General features: G+C 37.5%; 1 protein-coding gene across 2 annotated transcripts in view; it reads right to left on the bottom strand.

The window, feature by feature from the left end:
- The window catches only part of LOC127029107 (A disintegrin and metalloproteinase with thrombospondin motifs 6-like), a 169,681-nt gene that overhangs the window by 52,895 nt on the left and 96,557 nt on the right, over positions 1-20,229 (bottom strand). For both annotated transcript variants that reach the window (XM_050914751.1, XM_050914752.1), the window contains exons 11-12: positions 8,125-8,232; positions 772-917 (exon numbers count right to left, since the gene is read on the bottom strand). In XM_050914751.1, coding sequence (XP_050770708.1) covers positions 772-917; positions 8,125-8,232 — 254 coding nt within the window. The remainder of the gene's footprint in view (positions 1-771; positions 918-8,124; positions 8,233-20,229) is intronic.

The raw sequence follows: 20,229 nt of genomic DNA, 5'->3' as shown, positions 1-20,229 counted from the left end.
AAAAAGCAGTGATTCATTCAGCAAAGAACAGCAATGGAAATAAGTAAGCATTCCTCATCTGAGAAGCGCTAGTGACAGAGAGAGGAGCACTTACCTGACAGACCTTCTCTGGAACAGTGCTCAGGACACTGGGAAGTAGACAGATGAAAGGACCAGTACAGATACACACAACAGACCAAGCTGTAGTGGAGAAACTGGCCCCTCTTAAGAGAGAGTAGATGGACCAATAGGAAGTAGTGGCAGGGAGAGAAGTTGCTGAATTGTTTTAAGAGTCAGTGGGAAGTCACAACTAAGTGTTGGACATGATAGCGTATAAATGTATTGTATGCAACATAATAATACTAATTATGGTTTATATGTAAGCAGTTGTATGCAAAATCTTGGAAATACTGTGTTGCTTTTTTAATAAGTAACTGGCAATAGTTACTTTATATCCTAGACAAGCATCAGAGATAATGTCTTAAGAAAGAAATCTATCGTCTAAGGCATAATTTAAATATATTTTGCATGAACAGTAAGTTGCAGAAAGAAAACTGTTCTGATTACTACTAAATATAAATCCAGCTATCTTTACAGTACATACATAACAGATACATTAAAAACTGTTAAAAGTATGTCATGAGCTGCTCCTGTTAAACTGTTTCTGTCTGCTATTTTGAAGACAAATGTTGGCAAACTAGCAAAACGTTTTTACAGATAATATGTGAAACCACAGTTTTGAATAATCTCCAAGTGAGTCTTTGTTGGCTCCGGCTTACTTTAGCTACTTACGCTGGACTGTCACAGTGTCTTATAGATGAGGAGACTCCTCCCCCGCAGGTCCTGCTGCACTCTCCCCATATTGACCACGAACCCCAGCCCCCATCTATGCTCTGGGGCCAAGTGCCAAAAGGTACGCACTCTCCCTGATAACACCACTGAAAGATTTCACAAAAAAACCCACAAAATTAGCTTCCAGGCTGACAGAGTTATCAGGACAGAAAAATATAAGGGTCAGGCAATGACAATTATAGGCATTAGCATTCTCTGTATAGATAACAAGACTAATATTTTACTTTTTCTAGCCATGTTTAGACATTGGTGAGGGTGTGTGTGATTTGTTAATTGTCTTCACTAAGTCATGAATTATAGGTCCCTAACACACACCATAAGTTAAAGCAAGCTTAAAATAAAGATTTTCTTTTTTCTTCATACATCCTCCTTAACGTTTCACATTAAAGGAACTGCAAATAGCTTACAGTCTTTTAAACACTAAGATGCATTTCTAAGATTAGTTTAGTAAAACACCCTCCACTTAGGATTCATGTAGGGGCTTCCATTATGCAAAATGAAAAATTCCCCCTGATAGTATTTTTAAGAAAGTATTCCCTTACATTTTAAAAAATAAAATCTGGACTAGGTTACAATGGAAGAAGAATTTGTTGCAGTACTTCATTTATACTAACCCTACAAACATAAAAGTAGTGCCAAGGCATTAGACATGGTACAGAAAATCACTATATAATAGTGACTGGCCATTTGTTCAGGGACAGAATGAACATGTTGTCGTGGTTTAACCCCAGTCAGCAACTAAGCACCACGCAGCCGCTTCCCCCTCCCCCTCCCAGTGGGGTGAGGAGGAGGAAAGCAAAGGAAAAAAAGTAAAACTCGTGGGTTGAGATAAGAACAGTTTAATAACTAAAGTAAAATATAATACTAACAATAGTAATAATGAAATATAATAATAATAGTAATGAAAAGGAATGCAACAAAAGAAGGGGGGGGGGGGGGAAGAAAAAAACCAGTGATGCACAATGCAATTGCTCACCACCCGCTGACCGATGCTCAGTTAGTTCCCGAGCCACGATCCGCACCTCCCGGCCAGCTCCCCCCTGTTTATATACTGGGCATGACGTTCCATGGTATGGAATACCCCTTTGGCTAGTTCGGGTCAGCTGCCCCGGCTCTGCTGCCTCCCAGCTTCTTGCCCACCTGCTTGCTGGCAGAGCACAGGAAGCTGAAAAGTCCTTGGCTTAGGATAAGCGCTACTTAGCAACAACTAAAACATCAGGGTGTTATCAACATCATTCTCACACTAAATCCAAAACACAGCACTGTACCAGCTACTAAAAAGAAAGTTAACTCTGTCCCAGCCGAAACCAGGACACATGTGTATGTGTACTTTATTCATGCAAACACTGAACCTTTGCAATATTGTTACTTACATCGGACATACAAAATGACAGACAATTCACACAATGGCTAATTGTTAAAATAAGTTTATCATTTCCTTAGCCAGAAACCTTTTTTAAACCATTCAGAAATAATCCTGGAGCCCATAGTTTGATCCACATTCTGGTGTCTATTGCATCACTGAGAATCTGAAGTAGCTCAATTAGATAAGCCTTTCTTGCCATTATTGGCTTCGGCAACATAGTAGAGCATGGCCTCAGGTTTACTGTGACCTGAATCTGCACATTTCACTTCCAAAAGGTGGACATCTGCTGTTTAACTCCTTTGAATTCCCATAACAGACACTACTGACCCTTTCCAAAAAGAAACCCAGACAACTTCTGTGTCCAAAATTGGCCATATGAATTTGACAAAAAGCACTGAGACATACACAGAAGACACGGACAGAACAACATATCCCTGTCCACTCATAAGCACTACTGGAAGACTCAGTGTTGACTTTATACTAATTGATACAGCAAAGCCAAGTTTTCTCTTTTCCTGAGTCCTAAGGCTCACCTAAAGCCTCAGTCCTGGCAATGTGGGACATATGTAAACAAGTAAATGCAGCCACTCACAATGACCTGAATTACTCTGGATTTTTATGAAAGAAACTGAAAAGAGAATTTAACCTTCAGTCATTACTCAGAAAAAAAAAGAATTAATAGGAGTTTGATATGAACAAGGATTGTACAGAGCATTAGTCAAAGAAAATTAATAAAAATCCTTAATTTTTCATTAGAAATTTCATTTTAAATAAAAAGGTACTTCTAGACTGTCAAACATGTCAGAGTCTAAGTGTGAAGCTCTCAAGAATGTACATTAAAACAATGAATAATAAAACGTGTAGCTTATCATGAGCAAATGCACCTAGATACAAAGTAGTTTTGCATATGAACACATGCTACCATTTAACATTAATATAAGTGAAACCTGTAGCATTATTTTTCTAGCTGCATTCATACTTGTTTCTTCTCTCAAAACATTTTTATCTTCCTCTTTTTTCTCTGTATGTGCTGTACCTGTTTTAAAACAGCTGTTACAATCCAGCACATTTCTGTTTATAAACCTCATCCTCTATCAGTTAGAGAAACAAAAACCAGCATTCATGTGTCTACAGAAAACATATAAAGCAGACTATTTTAAATCTCAAGATCAAAATGCATTGCCTTTTCTACCAGGTCTGGTTGGGACAGAGTTTTCCTCATAGCAGCCAGTATGGTGCTGCATTTTAGGTTTGTGACCAGTGCGGAAAAACACACCAATGTTTTAGCTATTGCTGAACAGTGCTTGCACAGCATCAAGGCTTTCTCTGTTTCTCACTCTGCTACCCCAGCGAGGAGGCTGGGGGTGGGCAAGAGGTTGGGAGGGGACACAGTTGGGACAGCTGACCCCAACTGACCAAAGGGATATCCCATACCCTATAACATCATGCTCAGCAATAAAACTGGGGGTGTTTCCAAAGTAGCCATTGCTCAGAGACTGGCTGGGCATCAGTCTGTTGGTGGGAGGCAGTGAGTGATTGCCTTTGCATCTCTTGTTTGTTTGTTTTTTCTTTCTTTTCCTTTCACTTATTAAACTGTCTCTATCTCAACCCATGAGTTTTTCTCGCTTTTGCTGTTCTGATTCTCTCTTCCATCTTTGGGGGGGGAAATGAGCAAGTGACTGGGTGGGGGCTTAGCTGCCAGCCAAGGTCAACCCACCACACCCTTCTTCAGAAAAAAACCAAGGACACAAGATTTCATGGAGTTGTACTGTGGAAAGGAAGGTTTATCCTTCTTGCAGTTCTAAATTTACAACTCGGAGATTTATGCCAATAAGCAGGCATCTGTCAGAGGAACATACCCTTCATATGGAGCTTCTCTTAAATCCAGACTATCACCAAATATCTGCATAACACATAATGTAGTCCGTATAGTGAACTCAAATATTTTTAGCTAGCATAGATATAACCACATGGCACAGTGTTTTGCAATGCCTCTAATGGTGCAATTATGATGGAGAATGAAGTATTTATGTGAATAACACATGAAGGATTAAAATGTTTTTGGTTTCTTCTCATTATAGTGATAAATTAAGTGATAATGATTTTATTAACTAAAGACAATAATCCCCTTGTAGCATTCTATTAAAGAGGCCGCTGGAGTACATGATCAGGTATCTAATGCTAAAGTCAAAAGCTCGAAATTAAAATGCTTCTAAGAGTAAAAATTTATGCTAATAATTTAATTTAAAATACATTATAAATATTACAAACATGTCAAAATCAAAGTTAATAAATGAAAGACACTCAGAGTTAAAGTTAAACCCCCAAACTCTATATTATTATGACTGTATACAATAGGCCGGTGCATTTCACCTGCCTTATTTTTCCAAAGCTGTATAAAATCCCTGTGCTCTTTAATTTCCTCTGTCATCCAAACATTTCTTTCTTCCACATTCCCATATTCCCCTGTAAAAACTCCTTGAATGCTGTTTTTTCTACTCTACTGAAGTTAAATCTAAGGACTTACTGCTCACTTCGGTGTCTCTTTTTAATTTTCTAGTGAAAATTTATCTTTCACCAGAGGCCAGTGATGCATAGAATCTCTGTCAGAGTAATTCAAAATGACCAAAATCTTCATTATTTCTAATGGGACTACAGAAATATGCTTCCTCCACAAATTATAGCAACCCCATCTGCTATAATGAGGTAAGGACTACTGAGTAACCAGTATATGAAGAAACAAGAGGAGGTGACAGCTATTTTAAAAGAACAACCCTTGATGAAAGATTTAGAACTGAAATGTTAATTCTTCTCTCCCACTGAAGAAGCAACTTTCAATTAGTTCAATTAGAAGGACAGTGGTGATGCATTTGAATACACACATTTGAATGCGCACAAAATCTTAACCCTGTGAATTAATGTGAGCAGTCTGGGATTTTACTTCTACAGATCACTAACAATAAAACAAAATATGACATTGTGGCACATTTGAGATCACTTTTGATATGAATTTTAGCTGTTTAACAGTACTAAGATTTACAACAGTATGCATTTAGAAAACTCATACAGCAAGTACTGTAATAGTGAGGAAAATCAATTTCATTTTTCATAGGGAAAAAAAGAAGATGAATTCAATTAAGGTTGCCATCTCATCTTTAACAATGGATTTTCAATCAGTGCTTCTACAATTATTTTGCAAGGAAACTTAATGTCCAGTAATAACTTGAATTTAGATCACCACACAATCCAGCTATTTAAACTGTGCTTTCAGCACACTGTGTTTTCACTTTTTGCACATTTTTCCCTCGTTTAAATGCCTAGCATGGGTCTATACAATGATGTTAGAAAAGGTTACTTTTTTATTACTCTAAATTCAAAGACAAAAATAAACATTCCTATCAGTTTTGTCTTTTTGCTTTATATGCACTATTTCCTCACCAGAGTATTTTTAAATCTATCAGTTAGTTTACTTTCACAAACACATCTCTGGGTATACATGACCAGAGAGAAGCTTCATGTATATTTAAAATGATTATTACAAGATTAGGAAAAAGTGCACCTTTTTGAACCCAGACGATATGTAAAACCCTTCACCAAAGCATGAACATGTTAAAGCTTCAAAACAGAATAGATATACAAGTTCTGTCAGTAGCAAAAACCCACTCTATTCTCTTTCCATGTATGCAGAAAACAGCTGAGTAACCTTTATGGAAAACACTCTAAAAACCTTCAGGCATAGGCAGACATCTACTGTGGAAAATTTCAACCCAAAGAGTTAAAGTTTGGCAGGTTTATATAAGCAACTGAAAGAAGGTTTTATAATAGAGTGTTAGGCAATTTTAATTGTAGAAATCCCTCCCAACTCTGCCAATAAGACATTAATGTACACTGCATCAAAATTTGCTTTGAGTTAATAGTTACACCAAATTTACATCAGTGTAACTAAAAGCAGAAATTGACCCTCCAAATATGATAAAGTACTCTGGGATCTTGTTAGGCATTTAGAGCAGGGAACGTCATTTATTATATATTTGGACAGAGTCCAGCAAAATAGGGCCTAATTTGGTTGTGGTCTTTAGGCGTGACTGCAATATAAATGTTATAATAATAATAATGTGTTATAGAATTGTAACCTATTATTTTCTCCTTAGCGTGTGGTGAAGAGAAATACATATTTGGAAAGAACTTGTGTTTTCTGGGTTTTTTGCTATCAGGAACTATTAATTTACAGGAACCTTTGAAGCCGCAGTTTATAGATAACAATTCTCTGCTGTTTAAAGGCACAAACAGTTTACCTTTGTAAAACAATACCAATTCTCTCATTTCCCTGTAAAATCTAATGATGGAACAAGATACTGATGACTGGAAAAGATGTTTTGTAGAGAGCAAACTGATTAAAGCCTCTGGCAAATGGACACAGCAATAGCATCTTAAAGCATCTCGACTTGTTCACTGTAGTCTCATGGTTTAAAAAAATATAAATTGAGGTAAATTGCTCCTCGTCATTGACAAGGAGTGGTGGTTCCAAAATAAACCTAGACTGCTGATTTAAGAGTAGGGCTCCTAGCATTGTCTATTACTCTAATAAAAGGTAACATTTTTGGTAGAATTTGAAGGTGTGTCTATTTTCATTGGCTAAGAACTCTATTTTTTTAAGTGATCCCTTCAATGAATTTATTTAACGTGGTTTACCAATATTTCCAAACTCAGCATGGAAAAGCCATCAGAATGACACTAGGTCGTGGGTCCTGAATGAAGCTGTCAGCAAGGATTAATAAACTGTGACAGCTACTCAAAAGCTTTCATTCTTTTTATTTAAACATCAGTTTGCAAGTCAAAATGCAGTGTAATCTTTGCTGAAACTAGCCTAGCTAGCATGGCAAGAGTCAGAACAGACAATAGATGACAGTAGTCATTGTTAGGAAAAAAATCCAATTTGGAGCAGTAAATCTTAAGGACAGATGCAGCAACTCTTGGAGAGATACTGGAAATTGTTTAATATAAGTTCTCTTCACTTTGTAAAAACCTGCATAAAATGTATTATCTTGAAAAAAGGTATATGGAATTCACTTTTTTCCCCAGTACATATCCTGTAAATTAATAATTAAAATATTTTTCTCTCCCCTTTAAGATCTGTATAGATTTTGCCTTGTAATTGAGAAACACTCTTTTACTAATCTTCTTAATCTAAAACTCATTTTCAGAACTTTGTCTGAAACTATTGATATATACAGTCAATGTTTTAAAATCAAAATTCAAATGTTCAGACAGATACAGTAGCACTAGGCTTATCTATTGCAACACTGACTTTCTGTACTTTTCTGTTAGGTAGGAAAGTTTATCAGACTGCATAGCAAAATCCTTTAAAGCTAAACAGTTATGCAAATATAACTGAATATTAAAGGAATAATTCAAAGTCAAAATAGAATGGTCACTGGGAAAAATGGGCTTTTAGAAAACCCATTTATTAAGGCAACTTTTTTTCTATATGCTTGTATGATTCAGCTTATATCTGAAGGAATAAAGTTTTTTTATTTTCTATACAAAATAACAGAGTTCTATGTTACACATTTTCAGAGTCCATAACAGATCTAGAGTTTAACAGTCCTTTATGGAAGAGTGCTATAACATTTAATAAAGGTAAAACTAATAGAGTTTTTACAGAAATGACTCAAAAAATATACAGAGAGTATGTAACAGGATTTTTTTTGATCCAGGCTATAGAATTTTATAGCAAGGATAAATGTTTTATTAAATTACATATATAAAATAACTGTTAAATAAATTCTGTAGGACACTTCCATTAGGATGCAAATGTATTCTGAACTAATAACTCTCTTTTTGAACTCTTATAGTTGCTCATAAGGACTTTAATTTTCTAGTTCTTTCTTCCTGTAGTCCTCAAACAATAAATTATTTGTACTCACCCCCTTTTCAATGCTCCCTGTTTGGCAAAGAGTACCTTCAGCTGCTGGAATGCTGTTGGTAACACAGCGGTTACTTTTGCTGAGGCACCAGAGCTCTCTACACACTTCCTAGGAAAGAAGGAAGAAGTAAGTTGATCAGAATAACGGCCTAAAATTGCTTCCAGTCCTCATACACACACGTATACACAAATTTATTTTGAACAGAGACTATAAGAATTGGGCTGGAGAGATAAATCTATAGATGGTCGTGAAATACTCTGGAGCAATTTCAAAGGCACCATATTTTACCTAAGAATATTCTGCCAAAATCTGGAAGCATCAAATTGTAGACTACAAGAATGTGTTTTTCACACCTGTCATGCAAGTAATGTTTTATAGTTATTTTTTTCTTGATTAGTGCTAATACTGGGCTTAGTATATTTTAGTGTTGTTGTAAAAGTACTCTTCAGATGTTCTGTAGTATCTCCATTACTGTCATTATCTGCCTCAAAATTCCATGGTAAAAGGATACTATTAATTTTGAAATATGAAACAGCAACATTTATTTTTGTTTCCTTTATTATAAACCAAAAAGTTTCTGAGCTCAGACTGCTGGCACTCATCTTCTGTAACACATGCTAAAACAGTGCACGTGTATTTAGTACTAATTGAGCTACGTACTAAAATATTTCCTTTAGGCTTTTTAGATTTGTGGCTGATATTTCATAAATGATGTAGCCTATCCTATTTCCCTACGTTGTCAGTGTTAAACAAACACAGTTTTTTTCAAATAATCTTTTTTCCTACAATATTTTCTCATTTGGTTTTGCACATTTACTCATTTAAATTAAGCCAGTTCTGTTGATGTTGGAGATTCATTGTTAAAACTATCTAAGGGTTGAAATTCATAATGTGGGCATGATTCAAAGCTGGCTGAACAGTTTGGAAATCTTCATAGTCACTTCAGTTGCCTGTGGAATGGGCTATGTATGCAGAATGGAATCAGAAGTGTTTTGTTTTTATAGTAACTGACTGACATGATAATCTTTGTATTACTTGATGATCTGTGTAAGAGTTCACAAACTGCTTATAGATATTTTCTATTTTTAAGTATTTTTCAAAATTGGAAAGATACTCAGATTTTTAAAATGATCTTATAGTCATTACTATTGCATTTAACAGCTGCATGAAATCATACCCTACAAATAATTCTTGTACAGATTCTATGGCTGAACCTTGATACAAAGAGCAAAAAGGAAAAGACAGTGTGAGTAAATAAAAGTTATTAGGTCCCCCTCAAAAAAATTCATTATTTCTCTGAGGAAATGAATGAGTATCTGGCACCTAGGCTATCTTTTCTATACATCTCAACAGGAACAACTGTTAAGTTTTACCCTAAGATTCATGTTTCTTCATTGTACTGCATATAGAAATGGATTTACTTATACATTATTCACTAGCAGCTGCAGTAACAGTTCAACAGTACAAGCTTTTCTTGAATAATGCAAAATTCTTTTCCAATTTTAAAATCAGCTGGTGCCATTCTTGCACGATTGATATTGTCGTGGTTTAACCCCAGCCGGCAGCTAAGCACCACGCAGCCGCTTGCTCACTGCCCCCCCCACCCCTGGGATGGGGGAGAGAATCAGGAAAAAAACTCGTGAGTTGAGATAAAGACAGTTTAATAGGACAGAAAGGAATGAAAAACAATGATAATGATAATAATAATAATATGACAATAGCAATACTAAAAGAATTAAACTATACAAAGTAAGTGGTGCACAATGCAATTGCTCACCACTCGTTGACCGATGCCCAGTTAGTTCCCGAGCCGCGATCCCCCCTCCCAGTTAACTCCCCCCAGTTTATATACTGGGCATGATGTCATATGGTATGGAATAGCTCTTTGGCCAGTTTGGGTCAGCTGTCCTGGCTGTGTCCCCTCCCAGCTTCTTGTGCCCCTCCAGCCTTCTTGCTGCCTGGGCATGAGAAGCTGAAAAATCCTTGACTTAGTATAAACACTACTTAGCAACAACTAAAAACATCGGTGTGTTATCAACATTCTTTTCCTACTAAATCCAAAACACAGCACTATACCAGCTACTAGGAAGAAAATTAACTCTGTCCTAGCCGAAACCAGGACAGATATATACAGTGTATTTAGTTTCACGATTGGTAGAAGCAAGATATTTTTTAAAAATCCATTAAAAACATACCATATTAGAATGGTCTGAAATGATGAGGACTGAGTACTAATGATTTCTGGACTTTCCATCCAATTTTTGACAATTAGGCCTAAGCTATTTCATTATATTGTTATGCACCAACTCCCATTTGGTGGGTGGCTCTATGAAAACTTCAGTGAGTCGTGGAATAAATTGACATTCTTGAGCCTCTTTTTAGGAGAAATATTGCCACTTGTAAAAGTATACCTGCAGCCAATGTACACTATCTTACTTTTCAAATTAGAATTTTTCATTGAAGAAATGCAAACAGTATAAATATTTACTTAAATCTCTGAATAAAACACTTGCTTTTGCCACTCAGCTGATAACATTTTTGGATTAAGATACACATTCACAAATAAGCATATGGTTTAAAATATCAGATAGAACAGGGAAAGCACAGAAGATACATCACAAAGATTCTTGAAAAATCTCTTTAACTAGATTACAAATTTCACAACCATTAAGTTGTTAAAATTCAACACTAAATCAAATTCACATCAAAATCAACCATGAATCCAAACTTCAATCCAGTATTGATTTTAAAGTGAAAACCTAAAATTGGTTCCTTTCAGACACAGTATGAGGTGCTCCTATCATAATCCTGCCTTATATACTTTTTCATTTAATTTACTTGCTCATTTTGTTGAGCAAAATTTTTCTAATTTATTTGCTTATGTTTCATGTTTGGTTTATATTGTCAAACTGTAATTAAAAGATTGATGTCAAGATTTGAGGCAGCCTGAGCTGCAGTGATCATGCACTGGTGGAGTTTGCAGTCCTGAGGGATATGGGACAGGCGAAGAGTAAAGTCAGGACCCTGAATTTTAGGAAAGCAAACTTCCAGCTGTTCAAGGAGTTAGTCAGTGGGACCCCCTGGGAAACTGCCCTCAGGGACAAGGGAGCAGAACAGAGCTGGCAGATCTTTAAGGACGCTTTCCATAGAGCACAAGAGCTCTTGATCCCCAGGTGTAAGAAATCAGGAAAGGAAGGCAAGAGACCAGCATGGCTGAGTGGAGACCTGCTGGTCAAACTAAAGGGCAAGAAGGAAATGCACAGGCAGTGGAAGCAGGGACAGGTATCCTGGGAAGAGTACAGGGACGCTGCCCGGTTGTGTAGGGATGGGGTCAGGAAGGCCAAGGCCCAGCTGGAGCTGAACTTGGCGAGGGATGCAAAGAATAACAAGAAGGGCTTCTACAGGTATGTCAGCCAGAAAAGGAAGGTTAAAGAAAGTGTACCCCCCCGATGAACACGACTGGCAAACTGGTAACAATGGACGAGGAGAAGGCTGAGGTAGTCAACAACTTTTTTGCCTCAGTCTTCACTGGCAGCCTCTCTTCCCACACCTCTCGAGAGGATGGACCTCAAGGCAGGGACTGGGGGAGCAAAGTCCCTCCCACTGTAAGAGAAGATCAGGTTCGTGACCACCTGAGGAACCTGAACATACATAAGTCTATGGGACCTGACAAGATGCATCCCAGAGTCCTGAGGGAATTGGCTGATGTAATTGCCAAGACACTCTCCATGATATTTGAAAAGTCATAGCAGTCAGGTGAAGTCCCCGGTGACTGGAAAAAGGGAAACATTGCACCCATTTTTAAAAAGGGTAGAAAGGAGGACCCTGGGAACTACCGACCTGTCAGCCTCACCTCTGCGCCTGGGAAGATCATGGAACAGATCCTCCTAGAAGCTCTGCTAAGGCACATGGAGGACAGGGAGGTGATTTGAGACAGCCAGCATGGCTTCACCAAGGGCAAGTCCTGCCTGACCAACCTAGTGGCCTTCTATGATGGAGTGACTACATCAGTGGACAAGGGAAGAGCTACGGATGTCATCTACCTGGACTTCTGTAAGGCCTTTGACACGGTCCCCCACAACATTCTTCTCTCGAAATTGGGGAGATATGGATTTGATGGGTGGACTGTTCGGTGGATGAGGAATTGGTTGGATGGTCGCATCCAGAGAGTAGCGGTCAACGGCTCAATGTCCAGATGGAGATCGGTGACAAGTGGTGTCCCTCAGGGGTCCGTATTGGGACCAGTACTGTTTAATATCTTCATCAATGACATAGACAGTGGGATCGAGTGCACCCTCAGCAAGTTTGCAGATGACACCAAGCTGAGTGGTGTGGTTGACACGCCCGAGGGATGGGATGCCATCCAGAGGGACCTGGACAAGCTCAAGAAGTGGGCCCATGTCAACCTCATGAGGTTCAACAAGGCCAAGTACAAGGTCCTGCACCTGGGTCAGGGCAACCCCTGGTATCAATACAGGCTGGGGGATGAAGGGATTGAGAGCAGCCCTGCAGAGAAGGACTTGGGGGTACTGGTGGATGAACAGCTGGACATGAGCTGACAATGTGCACTCACAGCCCAGAAGGCCAGTTGTATCCTGGGCTGCATCAAAAGAAGTATGACCAGCAGGTTGAGGGAAGTGATTTTTCCCCTTTACTCTGCTCTGGTGAGACCCCACCTGGAGTACTGCATCCAGCTCTGGAGTCCTCAGTATGAGAAAGACATGGACCTGTTGGAGCGGGTCCAGAGGAGGGCCACAAAAATAATCATAGGGCTGGAACACCTCTCCTATGAGGAAAGGCTGAGAGAGTTGGGGTTGTTCAGCCTGGAGAAGAGAAGGCTCCGGGGAGACCTTATTGCGGCCTTTCAATACTTAAAGGGGGCTTCTAAGAAAGATGGGGACAAACTTTATAGCAGGGCCTGTAGCGATAGGACAAGGGATAATGGTTTTAAACTAAAGGAGGGTAGATTCAGACTAGATATAAGGAAGAAATTTTTTGCGATGAGGGTGGTGAAACACTGGAACAGGTTGCCCAGAGAGGTGGTAGATGCCCCATCCCTGGAAACATTCAAGGTCAGGTTGGACGGGGCTCTGAGCAACCTGATGTAGTTGAAGATGTCCCTGCCCATTGCAGGGGGGTTGGACTAGATGACCTTTAAAGGTCCCTTCCAACCCAAACTATTCTATGATTCTATGAAAAGCGTCAGACTGTGATGATTCTACTTCTGACTCTGTGCTTATTTTGCATCTGATCAAATTCAAATGTTTAAATTAATAGCTGTGCTGACTTTGTGAAGTTTGATTCAATGTTCTGAAAAGTCAAAAATTCAACTGCATTAAGAAACAAAGATTTCAACCATTCCAATATAGACAGAAGCAAAAAATCAGATCTGGATAACAGTCTGGAATTTGAAAACATCTATATTTCAGGGTATATATTTCATATCCAGAATTCTAGTTTGTGCTCCAGGGTTTACTTGCAGAATTTCACTTTTGATATGCCTACACAAGTACACCATCTATATGTTAACATAAAAGGGGAAGTAATAATTAAAACATGTATTTCATTGCCAGGCTAACGTATTCACAAATGAGAGTATTTAACAATTTCCTTCCAATAGGAAATGCATTCTTTCTGTATACTCAGGCTTCTTTGTGGCACTAGACTCCTCCAAATTCACTGAACTAACATCTCCCAGACATTGTAATTCCAAACAAATAATCAGCTGAACTGTGTGTATTAATGGATACAGCACTCCAAAACTATTTTAGTCATTCATCTGTTTGCAGGATGATTCTAAGCATGTCAGCTCATCTCCCTACTCCATAAAATGAGAAAAATAGTTTCCTTCTTCCTAAATTGCTTTAGGAAATAGAATGAAAAGCACTACATCAAAACTAGATATTATTACTGACATAGTCTGGTAGTCCTTATTGAGACCTTAATTTCAGCAGGAGTTTGCCTCAGTAAATCCATAAAGACAAAATGAAAGTAATGTAAAATTACTATGGGCTGTATCATACTATTAATATTTGAACAAAAATCTCTGCTTAAATCAGAAAGGAGTTCTGTCCGAGACAGACATACAATATCCCAAAATCAACAGAATATTTCCTTATGGAAAACTATGCGAAACACAGAGAACTTATTAACTAAAATAACACAATGTATCAATTTGTAGAAATAAGTTATATTAAAATTTATATTACAAACAAGAAATGAAAGAATGTATGAAAAATTTTTGTAATTTCTTCTAAACATAGCCACACTTATTTAAAAAGTTGTTTATTTTCCCCTGCTGCTTTGCATTTAAAAGAGTACAATTTGAAGTACATTCCCCATCAGCCTGTACATGAAATGAAAAATATCATTAATAGTCATTTGAAAAGAAATAAGATATCTAAAAAGAAGTGGAAAAATCCATCTCTGCTCTTATTTCATTAAATGAAAATGGAATTATACCAGGTACTACTATGGCTATGTCTTCTTTATTTTCAGCTGATTTTGGAAAGTTAACAGAGAAATTCTTCTAAGGTGCATAAAGCTTTCTATTCTCCAGCTCAACCCTATACCTGGTACTACCTTAGTTTCATAGTTATTGATTTGAGATATTTCCTTATTACCACTATCCTATCAGTAACATCTCTAAGCAGCTGTTTTTAATAAGCCAGCCTTAAAAACATGAGGAACTGCCCTGGAAAGGTCAGGCCCAAAATCACTAGTAGAAAGTATACTGCTTTTTTTTTTTTTTTCTTCACACTAACACGCACGCATGCACACACACCCACCCACCCACAAACATAAGGTGACCCTTTATGGTAGCCTTTTCTTCATTGGTGGACATAGGATGAAGCTAACATATCTTTTGCCAACATTAAATTTGTGTGAATAATTTACTGAAACTAAGAGAAAGAAGCATAATCTGAAAATTAATCAATGATCTCAAAGTCAGTCTCCAAGTGTGTGTATTTAATAACTATTAATTTGTAAAGCAGACAAGGGAAAGTGTTTTAAAAATCCAGGAAACAAACTGAAGCTGAGGCCTTTCACAAGATCAAGACAAGATAGATGACAACCTGTAACGGTGTATCTTAGGGCTCCATGACTTCAGTTTGGAATTCGGATGCTTGTATTTGCAGTAAATTAAACAAAGCTGAACCCATCTAGAGAAAAAAAACAGCAAATCAAATTATCTTCCTTTTGCCTAAGTGTTATCAATGATGGAGCCTCTTTCTATTGTGTCATGCAGTTACACATAGGCATTTCGAATTATGTAACATCTAAGCATCCTATATCATAATCATCATAAATGGTAACAATACAGCACAATGAAAACTCAGTAATATGAGCAAAGATCAAATTGCTGTGCTGTTCTTAATGTTTTCAACACTAATGAAAGCCTCCAACAAAAGTTAGCAGTTTCGCCCATAATAAAAAAAAAAAAAAAAAAGATGGGAAATACATTCACAATGCATATTAAACTATGATAATTTGGGAATTTTCTTTTTTTTTTTCCATAAAATTTTAAAATGTTAATTAGGATTTTATGTTACTTCAGCATGTTTCATCTATAATATGCTGCACCTCTAGATGAGCATTTGCTAAAATAAAGCATAAAAATAACTAGCTTGAATTCTAACTTACAATTCCGATCTGAAAAGCGTCAATCTAGAGTATTTTCAGCCTCATTGCTGAAATACTGATGGCAACACAATTAAAACTAGAAGGCTGATTATAATTATGGGTGAACTTCAGAAGGTTCAAAGTTTAGTTCAGATGAGCACCCAAAAGTAACCATTTTAGTAATCCACTACCAAATGCTCATTAAGTGGTGCAGCATGTTATTAATCACAACATGCTGAAAGAATGTGAAATAGAATCCGAAGCTTAGGTCGTACATTCGTATTATGTTACCAGCGTTCTTTCCTAAATATTAGGTGCTTATGTGAACCTTATGGAAACTACAGAAGCCCCACAAGGTCAATCACCTCCAAGTAGCATCTTCCCTTTCAAACCCATGCAATCTATCCCATCTTTATTCCAACCACATTCCAGTATCTGGAATCTCATTATTGCTTCTACAATCATCTAATGCACTCCTGCATTGATCACTGGCTTCCCCTTGCACTTTTTAAACAACTTTCATAAGATCCAGGTACATTCGTGTTATGTCTATGTCTATGTCGGGGGGGGGGAGGGGAAGGGAAAGGGGGTTTGGAGACAAGACAGTCCTAGGAAGGAAGAAAGGGGACTATGGGAACTTGTTAAAAAAAGATACAAAAAGGATTTTAAACCACTTTAGTATTCAGCAAGAGGAAAACTTCTGGGATTTCCCTTGGCTATACACCTCCTAATCTTACAAAAAAAGGGAACAAAATTCACTTGAAGAATAAAGCTGAAAGCATTTCAAACGTTCTTAATTACAACACGATCCTGTAAGTCCTTACACAAGGAAAGCTCGAAACTTTAATCATTCTAAATGCAAAAGGCCTCTACAATAGTGATGAGAGTTTTTGCACTTGACAGGCAAGACCTTATGAAATAAAAAATAATGGAAATGACAGAGTATAACACCAAGATCTTCAATTCCTCTCTTTGCCTACACATACTTTTAACACCAATTTGTGAGCAACGTAATATATAAATCAATCTGATCAAACTACTTATGCTCTGCTAACAAACACCAAGTATAAAGTGACTTAACCATGGTATTAAGTATGAAGCCAGGGGGAAAAAAGGTCACTTTTCAGTGCGTTACTAAGTACTATGTACAGATTCAATTGAATGCACAATTCTAGTTATAGTATCAACAGGTGAGGGAACAGAAGGGAACCTGTAGTTCTGGTGCAAAGATACACACCAGTGGCTTCTCTGCCTTTCCTTTTTGAAAAAACAGCTTCCAGAATCTGCTTTCACCTTCCTATAAAAGCCCTATGTCAAGCTAAATACCTCTCTTTATTTAACTGGAGTAAATCACATCAGCGTTTCATGAAAACAATGACAGTTTAATTCACTAACATTAAAATTTGCATCACCTGATTACAAGGGCCAATTGTAATTCAGGCTATTTTGCCTGAATTTTTTTTTTCCTAAGAAATATTGTAGAACTGTTGTGTATAGCAATTTGTTTACTCTCCTGGATTTAAAAGTTAGCTGACCAGATGCTGTTTTGTTTTGCTCATTACTAACTAATGCAGTTACACTATTCTGTCTCCGAATTGGCATGTGGGAAACTAGGAAGCAGTGAAGGTATGACAACTGCATGTCCTGTATTTCTGTAGTTGACGCTTTCCCAGCAACTTTCTATTAATGGTAATTAACTTTATGGCCACTCCTCATAATTCATTAAAAGCTTCCTAGAGACAAATAGTGCAAGGGAGCTACTGAAGGCAGCAGGAGGACTCCTTATCCTAAGAATGTATCTTCATTCTGCCTGTTTACAAGCAGCAAGTTCATAGCTTGAACTCTATCTGTCCTCCAAAACGCACTAACAAAATGTGAATAAAAACTAGTATTTGAGTTTTAAGCTATTTTTGCTGACAAACTAACTGGGGAACTTAATTGCAAACAAAAGACCATGACAAAGAAGAGAGCTACCTGTCATCAGCTAAAATACCTGATGTGTTAAACTCTAGTATGAAATACGAATAGATTGGCCCTGCTGATTTCAGTGAAGCCATGTATGCAAAGGAAAGGAAACTTTGTCCCCTTATCCCTCTACTCAAAGTATTTACTGACACCAATGATGGTTTTGTATTTTAATGCAAAAAAATATACCAAAGAATTGTTAGGCACTATCTCTGAAATCCATGCTAGCTGCCAACAGCTTCACAGATCATAAAATGCACCACAGCGATATCAATCATATGCATAAAGTATTAACTGCTATTAAAATGTCTGAAGTTTTAGCCTCTGTCCTAAAAATGTGGGGACCAGCTCTACAGCAAAGCATTATTTTGAACCACAAAATCTGTAATTTACAGTCAGGCATATTCGAGGTATTATTTAAACTCATAAAACAGAGAAATTCAAAGTCAAGACTGGAATTCTTTCCTGAGTTAACCCAGAGACAGCCAAAAACCAACTGTTATTAGGCAGATGCTCAAAGGTTAAGGAGGTAAGGAGTCAATGAAAAAAGTTCTCCTTACACTCACCTAAATAAAAGGATTGAAAAAGTTTCTGAACTTTCAGGGGAACTAACACACAGAGCAGAGAACTGAGCCACACCTGACAATCAGCAGAGAATTCACACTGCATCACCCTAGAATATGTAGCATATCTAGTACCTACATAAAAGAACAAGAACTAGCACTGTTCCTAATAACCTCAAAATCTCCCACTGCAGTGAATCCAGTAAGATACTTGAAAGCATGTATTGCCTTTAAGAAAAAGCTATGCATCAGTATTATATGGTGAAATCTCCACCATTACAATTTGGCTCACTGGAAGTCATAAATTTAACATTCTCCTGAATCTGAAAGTTTACCCTAAAAATGAAAAATTTTAAGTATCTTGAGACATTGCCTCTCAATTCTTTATTCAAAGTATCTGTTTCTTCACTTAAATTCTTTAAAATTGCCCCTGTATCAGAGATGGTGGAGAGTATAAAGAACAATGCACGTGACATTAGAAAGATCACTGTCTTCTTGCAAACATGTAGTCTTAGTTTTTTAGCTCAAAGAGCTAATGCATCTCTTTGAATTCTTGTCCGACTTAATGTGCTGAACAATATAGGGAAATCTGACCAATAGCCACAATGCTTTTGCTGGAACAGTTTTGTCCATAAGTGACTAAAAAGTTTAATTAGGTCTAGTACTCAGAACAGTATCAGTACAACTACCAAAGAGCTCCTTTCAAGGTCAAATTGGCTCCTTGTCAGTAAACACACACACAGAAAGGCAGATCCTTGCACTCCCTTTAATACTTTAGTTCTGATGCCTTCATCATTCAAACACCACTCCAGGTATTTAACTTCAAGTTCATAAGTGAGAAAGGCTTCATGTACTTAAATGTGCAAACTTCTTTGCAGGATTAGGACATAATTTATGATCAAAAGCAACAAACAGTTTAAAATAAACATACAGAGGGAACGGATGAGGAAATATGGGAGAAAAGGCAATGAATACAGATGAACATCAAAGCTAGATGGTTGAAAGAGGTATTTTTTCTAAAGGTTAATAAGACATTAGGACAGAATTACAAAGCAGAAAGAACATGAAGATTTTCCAAGTTACTTTAAAAACACCAACTATCTCGACAGCTATATCAGAGCCCAAAGGAGACTTGTAATTTTTGATTTGAGAGTTTGACTGTTTCTCTTGTCATGTGTCGTGGTTTAACCCCAGCCAGCAGCTAAGCACCACGCAGCCACTCGCTCACTCCCCCCACCCAGTGGGATGGGGGAGAGAATCAGGAAAAAAAAAACCTCATGGGTTGAGATAAAGACAGTTTAATAGGACAGAAAGGAATGAAAAACAATGATAATGATGATAATAATATGACAATAGTAATACTAAAAGAATTAAACTATACAAAGCAAGTGATGCACAATGCAATTGCTCACCACTCGCCGACCGATGCCCAGTTAGTTCCCGAGCAGCGATCCACCCCTCCCGGCCAACTCCCCCCTGTTTATATACTGGGCATGACGTTCCATGGTATGGAATACCCCTTTGGCTAGTTCAGGTCAGCTGCCCTGGCTATGCTCCCTCCCAGCTTCTTGCACACCTGCTTGCTGGCAGAGCATGGGAAACTGAAAAGCCCTTGGCTTAAGATAAGCGCTACTTAGCAACAACTAAACCATCAGCGTGTTATCAACATCATTCTCACACTGAATCCAAAACACAGCACTGTACCAGCTACTAGGAAGAAAATTAATTCTGTCCCAGATGAAACTAGGACATGCTGAAAGAAGTGCTAGAAAGGAGTTAGTATATGAATAAGGTCTGCTGTCAATAAGGGATTTTTACTATGTTTTTCCATTCGTAGTTGCACATGTGTCTGTTAGAATAAGATCAATGAACTATTAATGGCATCTTCATGTGAATAGTACATCAAATAGGAACATCCAAAGCACTGACTGTTTACTTTTGATACTGAAAGTGT

Source organism: Gymnogyps californianus, unplaced genomic scaffold (genome assembly GCF_018139145.2).
Source record: "Gymnogyps californianus isolate 813 unplaced genomic scaffold, ASM1813914v2 HiC_scaffold_73, whole genome shotgun sequence".
Classification (NCBI taxonomy): domain Eukaryota; kingdom Metazoa; phylum Chordata; class Aves; order Accipitriformes; family Cathartidae; genus Gymnogyps; species Gymnogyps californianus.
Note: the sequence above shows the minus strand (reverse complement) of the source record. Positions and strands in the feature narration are given on the sequence as shown.